At 49.1% G+C, this 6,929-nt stretch overlaps 2 protein-coding genes across 9 annotated transcripts in view; one reads left to right on the top strand and one right to left on the bottom strand.

Moving 5' to 3' along the window:
- The window catches only part of NKIRAS2 (NFKB inhibitor interacting Ras-like 2), an 8,827-nt gene extending 4,879 nt beyond the window's left edge, over positions 1–3,948 (bottom strand). For 3 of the 7 annotated variants that reach the window (XM_011998836.1, XM_011998837.1, XM_011998831.1), the window contains exon 1: positions 744–875. The gene's annotated coding sequence lies outside the window, so the exon portion shown is untranslated. Of the gene's footprint in view, positions 1–678; positions 894–3,340 lie in introns of those variants that run through there. The other 4 variants (XM_011998832.1, XM_011998830.1, XM_011998835.1 and 1 more) reach the window with 4 other exon arrangements.
- The window catches only part of DNAJC7 (DnaJ (Hsp40) homolog, subfamily C, member 7), a 54,042-nt gene continuing 50,389 nt past the window's right edge, over positions 3,277–6,929 (top strand). Inside the window, exon 1 of one of the 2 annotated variants that reach the window (XM_011998828.1) lies at positions 3,277–3,627. In XM_011998828.1, the coding sequence (XP_011854218.1) occupies positions 3,551–3,627 (77 nt within the window). In that variant the 5' untranslated portion in view covers positions 3,277–3,550. The remainder of the gene's footprint in view (positions 3,628–6,929) is intronic. The other variant, XM_011998829.1, reaches the window with a different exon arrangement.

The following is a 6,929-nucleotide window of genomic DNA, read 5'->3' on the forward strand; positions in this document are numbered from 1 at the left end:
TAGTGAAACCTCGTCTCTACTAAAAATACAAAAAATTAGCCAGGCGTGGTGGCGGGTGCCTGTAATCCCAGCTACTTGAGAGGCTGAGGCAGGAGAATCGCTTGAACCCGGGAGCCGGAGGTTGCAGTGAGCCAAGATTGTGCCACTGCACTTCAACCTGGGCAACAGAGCGAGACTCCGTCTCAAAAAAAAAAAAAAAAAAAAAAGACAATCTGCTTTCCTGTACGACTCATCTGGACAACAATCAATTCCCTCTAAACGCCAGTCAAGTATATGGCTAAAATGAACATAAGAGAGAAAGAGTGAAGAAACCTAAGGAAAAAAAGGCTTCAGAAAGGAGATACTTTTTGCTGCCCTTGGGCTGACAGACACAAAAGAGAAAGCTCATAGAAACCCTAAGGGGTCCCAGACAGGTATCTCCCCGAAGGCAAAATTCCAAACACAAGCGCCCCCCCCCAAAAGCTCCAGACAAAGATCCCCCCACAGAGAGCAGAGATAGATCACTCCCAAAGACGGTCCCAAACAGAAACCTCTCCAGGGGAAGCTCCTGACACAGACCCCCTCTCCATATACTGAGACCTACAATAAAAGACACCATAAGAGTGGGCCAGAGGGGCCTCCGCCACAGATTTTCCCACGGGGGAGCCCCCAGATGAATGAGAGGCAGAGACCAGCCACCTAAAGCTGCCCGGGGGCGGAGGCCGATCCTAGCGCCGGACGAGCCTCGCCTCCCAGCTCCGTACCTCCCGGGGCCCCCGCAGCACCAAGCCAGGCCCTCGGAGCGCGCGGGGACCAGGGGAGGGGCAGCGCCGCCGCACAGGATTGACTTCCCGGGTCGGTGTAGGCTCTGCCGGGCCCCGCCCCCGCCGCCTGCCCTCTCCCCAGCTTCCGTCAGACAAGACGAATTCCGGCAGCGGAGAACGGGTGCGGACCGCGCAGCTCCCCCAGAGGTCGGCGGGGGAATGACGGCCACGACCTGGCCTGGGTGTGTGCGGGAACCCAAGGTTCTAGACTCCCTGGACGCGGGCCGCTGGTTGTCCTGGTGTCTCTGAGGCCCAGATGTTCTCCCTCTAAAGGCGATCAGGGTACAGTAACTCTTCGTTTACTCAATCATTCGTCCGTCGAATGTTTTCTGAGCATCTTCTCTGTCTGTGCCATGTGCAGGGCCATATACTGAGAGAAAGTGGACGAGTTAGATACGGTGGCTGCCCATCAGAACTCACGGTCTAGAGAAGCTAGATGTCTAACAATTACTGAGGTGCTGTGGGGCACAGCAAAATGGCATTTAACTTTGAGTCAGCAGACACTGAAGAGCTTGGGGGAAAGGGTGTCCTAGGGTGGAGGAAACATGGCTACAAGTCATGGCATTTTCTGGAACTATGAGAACTTGGGTTCAATATTGGTGGTAGAAAGGACCTAAATACTGGTACTCAAATTAAATCATTAAAAAAAATAAAAGAAACAGATAATCAAAGGCTTTGTGTGGTAGGCCAAAGAGATCAAACTGATGGCAATGGAAAGTCATTGCCAATGAAGTGACATGATCAGTCCCTGAGGAAGGTCACTCTGGCAGATGAGGCAAGACTGGACAGAGATGAAATTAGGGACCGATTAGGAGACTATTGCTGTATTCCAAGTTTTTTTTTTTGTTTGTTTGTTTTTTTCCTGTTGCTTTGTTGTTGTCGTTTTTTGTTTTTAGGGACAGGGTCTTACTCTTTTCTCCATGCTGGAGTACACTGGTGTGCTCATAGCTCACTGTAGCCTCTAACTCCTGTGCTCAAGTGATCCTCCTGCCTCAGCCTCCCAAGTAGCTGGGACTACAGATGCATGCCACCATGCCCAGCCTATTCCAAGATTTAAAAATATGATGAGCGCCTGAATCGGGATGGAAAAACGGAGATGGATTTGGGAAATATTTGGTAAGAGAATCAACAAAACTGAGCAACAAATTGGAAGCCAAGAGTGAGGATGGTTTAATCCATTTAACAAGATATAGAATTTAGGAAAGATAATAATTACATCCAACATTTGTTTTTTCTGTTGTTGAGGTGTAGGTAGACAATGAAAAGTTAAATTTAACTATGGTAAGCTTTGGGGATTTGTGAAACATACAAGAGATATCCAGTAGATAGTTGGATATGCAGCTGTGGAAGCTGAAGAAAGGTCTAGGTTGGAGATATGTAGAGTTGAGAGTCATCAACAGATGGAAGTAAAGCTGTGGGAATAAATGAGTTGCCTTAGAACATAAAGTGGGAAGATGGTGAGACAGGTTGGCTAGCATTAGACTGGACTATGAGCCACTGACAGGCAGGGCAGGTGGTCTGTAAGTCTTGTGCCCTCACAACCTAGCACAAAGTAGGCGTTTTGGAAAGGGCTATTGAGTGATTGGCTCAACGAATGACCCCTCCTTTCCAACCTAGTAAGCTTGTCCTATCCCTCCCTACTCAGTGGTCGCTGTGGTTTCAGTTCCCTCCACACTGGGATAGGCAGGGTAGGAGCATTGGCACATGCTGTTTTCCTGGAAGAAACAGGTAAATCCTTTTAAAAATTCCTTTGCCCTCTTCTCATTTTAGCTACTCTTAGCTTTACATTGTAAAGTTACTCCTAATACTCCTACAATTTAACCCCAGAAAGCTCCAATTCAATTCAGCTCCACAAATAGTGGCTTGGGTGAGGGAATAACAAGACAATTAAACTGTGCCCTTGTCCCCTGTGAGTTCTCAATCCAGACCGCATTCGGCAAGACAAGCGTGATGAGTAGAGAGTTTATATAAGAGGTAGGAGTAATGGGGACACAAGAGCAGGGACCTCACCCAGCAAGCTTCCTTATAAACTCCAGGGCAGGGTCTGGGGCGCCATGTGTCAGCTTTCCTAGGCTTAATGCTGAGATGGCACTCCCAGGCGGCTGACATGAAAGCAGCCTCGTAAAAGGGTCAGCGTCATTAGGGTGATGAACCAGTTGGTGTTTGGAGATCCGGAGTGGATGAAAGGCGCAGGGTGAAGACGCCCTGCGTTCCCCTGGCTTGATTGGGTAGGGCTTCCAGAGAACGATGAAAGCTGGGGGAACTGGGCTCAAAGTGGCTCTTGCCTTTCCCGGGAAGAAGCTGTGAACACACTCCAAGGTCGGAAAGGTAGCAGTGGGGACTCTTTCCCTACAGTCTTGGGTCACCTGGTCCCCACCCAACCCAGACTCCACGGAGCCTTTAAGGAAGACTCTCTAGCATTGGAAGTTGCTATGGCAACGAGGCTCTTGGAATACTGAAACCAATCAAGCCCTAGAGAGGCTACCACCCGTACACCTCCCTTCCCATCCACGGGTAAAGTGGCGCCGCCTACGCACAGGCACAGTCCCTGGGCTCCCGCCCCGGCGCGGAGACCACCCTGGACATCCAGGGGCGGGAGGCCGCTCTGGCCCCAAGCGGAGCCTCTCTCTGGTAGACGAGCCCGAGGGAGCCCTTCTGGGCGCGGCGCCGCTGAGCTGCTCTATGCTCCAACCGGAAGTGCTCTTCACCGCCGGCCTCCCACCCAGCTCTCTGGTCCCGGCGGTAAGATGGCGGCTGCCGCGGAGTGCGATGTGGTAATGGCGGCGACCGAGCCAGAGCTGCTCGACGACGAAGAGGCGAAGAGGTAACCGGGTAGCAGGGTAGTAGAGGAGGCAAGCTGCAGCTCCGTGGCTCAGGGAAACCCGTTCCTGCCATGATGCAGCCCCCAGCTGTTGAGGCGATGCCCCGCCCTACGCAAACACCCCCCCCAATCTGAGATCAAGGCCGGATGGACCCCCTGAAGGGGCGCTCTTGGGGGTCGGCCTTCCTCTCCCGCTTCCGCCTGGCGAAGGAGCTGAGGCATGGCCTTCTTCTCCAGCTGAGAGGACGATCGTCCTTATAGGAGAGCCCGAGTCTCGGAGGGCAATTTCGGAGGTCTGGTGCGAGGAGGGGGGGCGGCGCGGCGTCGATGACGACTTCCTTACATCGCCCCGACCCCCTCCTTCTCTTGTTAACTTATGTGCATTGTTGCCTGTCTGCACTTTCCATCTCTAAAACCTTTGCTCTCCTCACCCCGTTTTCCCTTTCGATCACTAGTCTGGGTTCGAGGTGATTGTGTGTCTCCATAATTGACCTGGTTGCCCCCGGTTATCCCAGAAGTCAAAGATGATAGAGAAAAAGGGAAGAGCGAGGGGCTTATCTCGTGTTCTCTGTGTCAGACTCCTCTTCCCCTATCCTTCCTGGGTGATCTTTATCCTTCCCAGCACTGTTCTTTCTTAAGTTAAGCACCAAGGAAGAGGGCAACTGCTTGGGCGCTGTTGGCACTCCGAAGCAGCCGCAGTGGTTCGAGACTGCCAGTCGGACTAGCCAAGGGAGCTGCTGAGTGAGTGGTTTTCGAGAACGCTCTAGATTCTGGCAACAGTTAGGCCAGATTATTGGAAATGGGGTTGGGACAGAGTTGTGGGTAGTCATACGTGTTCTAATACTAAAGCAGAATTGACAAGAAGGTTCTAGAAGTTTGGAACCCTTTCCTTATCAGCTGCAGGTTAACCTGACCCTTTTGTTCAAGATGTCTACAGTGCCCTCAGTCTCATTCCCACATACTTTATATTTTCATACCAAGCCCGTTATTTCTTCAGGCTGGGTAATTTGAGGTGGTGATGTAGAATTAGTTCATGAGATCTGAAATCAGGATTCTGAGATTTTTACTATCTGATGAGTTAGAAATATAAGAACGGAGGCCATGAATAGTTATCAAGCTTGAAGGTTGTTACCACAGCCAGTGTCTCAAGTTCCTGATCCGTTGGGAGCTGGGGGGCCTGACAAAGTGTAATAGGTCCCTGGGATATCAGAGAAGCCAGGACACCAGAGTCCAGTCTCTGTTCTTAATTTTGAGCTTTCATGTTGTTCCTGCTTCTTTCTAGATATTTAAAGTTAAGCATCATCAACCCTTATACATCATTAAAGAGCTGCAATGGGAAACAAAATTTCTCCCAGTGCAGACAGAGCTAAATTGTAGAGAGTTACTTGGATTTGGAAAGAGTTCAGTGTTCCTTTATATTATAAATAGGGATTTGGCCATAGGTAATTTATTTATTTATTTATTTTTAATTTTTTGAGACGGAGTCTCGCTCTGTCGCCCAGGCTGGAGTGTGGTGGCATGATCTCAGCTCACTGCAAGCTCCTCCTCCTGGGTTCACACCATTCTCCTGCCTCAGCCTCCCCAGTAGCTGGGACTACAGGCGCCCACCATGCCCGGCTAATTTTTTTTTTTAATTTATTTTTATTTATTTTTATTTTTAGTAGAGACGAGGTTTCACCGTGTTAGCCAGGATGGTCTCCATCTCCTGACCTCGTGATCCTCCTGCCTCGGCCTCCCAAAATGCTGGGATTACAGGCGTGAGCCACCGCACCAGGCTGGCCATAGGTAATTTTAAAAATTCATCCTACTCATTGTCAATCTCTGATGTAGAGTGTCCCTATTTTGAACTTCATTTCAAAACCTCCTATCTAAAGCAAATACATTTCTTCAATCACAGCCTTAGAGGATATTCTATCATAAAATTGGAGTAAATGAACCTGAAGACGCATAATAAAATAGGTTATGCTGTAATGTGACCGCATCACACAAAACATGGTATTTTATAGCAGTACAACAAAATAAGGTAAACTACCTTATTACTTAAGTAGCCTGTAATCCCAGCACTTTGGGAGGCCGAGGCAGGTGGGTCAGCTGGGGTCAGGCATTTGAGACCAGCGTGGCCAACATGGCAGAACCCTGTCTCTATTAAAAATACAAAAATTAGCTGGGCGTGGTGGCACGCACATGTAATCCCAGTTACACAGTAGGCTGAGGCAGGAGAATTGCTTGAACTCAGGAGGTGGAGGTTGCAGTGAACTGAGATCATGCCATTGCACTCCAGCCTGGGTGACAGAGTGAGATTCCATCTCAAGAAAAAAAGTCGTTGATTGCAGAATGCAAATTATTTTATCTGTCACTAAGAAAATACAACTATAAATTAAACATGACAACATGCATTATCCCTGTAGTTCAAATAGTGAGAGAAAAAAATTAATTGAAAAAGGAAGAAGGCTGGGCGTGGTGGCTCATACCTGTAATCCCAGCACTTTAGGAGGCCAAGGCAGGTGGATCACCTGAGGTCAGGAGTTCGAAACCAGCGTGACTAATACGGTGAAACCCTGTCTCTACTAAAAATACAAAAAGTAGCCAGGCGTGGTGACGCACACCTGTAATCCCAGCTAGTCGGGAGGCTGAGGTGGGAGAATTGATTGAACCTAGGAGGTGGAGGTTGCGGTGAAGGGAGATCATGCCATTGCACTCCAGCCTTGGCAACAAGAGCAAAACTCCATCTCAAAAAAAAAAAACTTAAAAAAAGAAAAAAATGCATTCTTATCAGACTTTTATGTTTCTCATATATAGCACTCTTTTCAACAGAATTAAACATGTTTATTATATACCACTTTTGTGCACAAGTCAAAAGGAAAATAAGGCTGGGCGCGGTGGCTCACGCCTATAATCTCAGCATTTTTGGAGGTTGAGGTGGGCGGATCATGAGGTCTGGAGTTCAAGACCAGCCTGGCCGACATGGCGAAACCCCATCTCTACTAAAAATACAAAAAATAGCTGGGCGTGGTGGTGGGCGCCTGTAATCCCAGCTAATCGGGAGACTGAGGCAGGAGAGTCTCTTGAACCCGCCGGGCGGCGGAGGTTGCAGTGAGCCAAGGTCACACCACTGCACTCCAGCCTGGGCCACGCAGCGAGACTCTTATCTCAAAAAAAAAAAAAAAGTTAAATAAACAAAAAAATTAGTTTAACTTTTTGCCATATCAGACATCCTTAGAAGAATAAACATTGGCCAGGCGTGGTGGCTCACACCTGTAATCCCAGCACTTTGGGAGGCCGAAGCAGGCTGATCACCTGAGGTC

Source organism: Mandrillus leucophaeus, unplaced genomic scaffold (assembly GCF_000951045.1).
Source record: "Mandrillus leucophaeus isolate KB7577 unplaced genomic scaffold, Mleu.le_1.0 Scaffold58, whole genome shotgun sequence".
NCBI classification, from domain to species: domain Eukaryota; kingdom Metazoa; phylum Chordata; class Mammalia; order Primates; family Cercopithecidae; genus Mandrillus; species Mandrillus leucophaeus.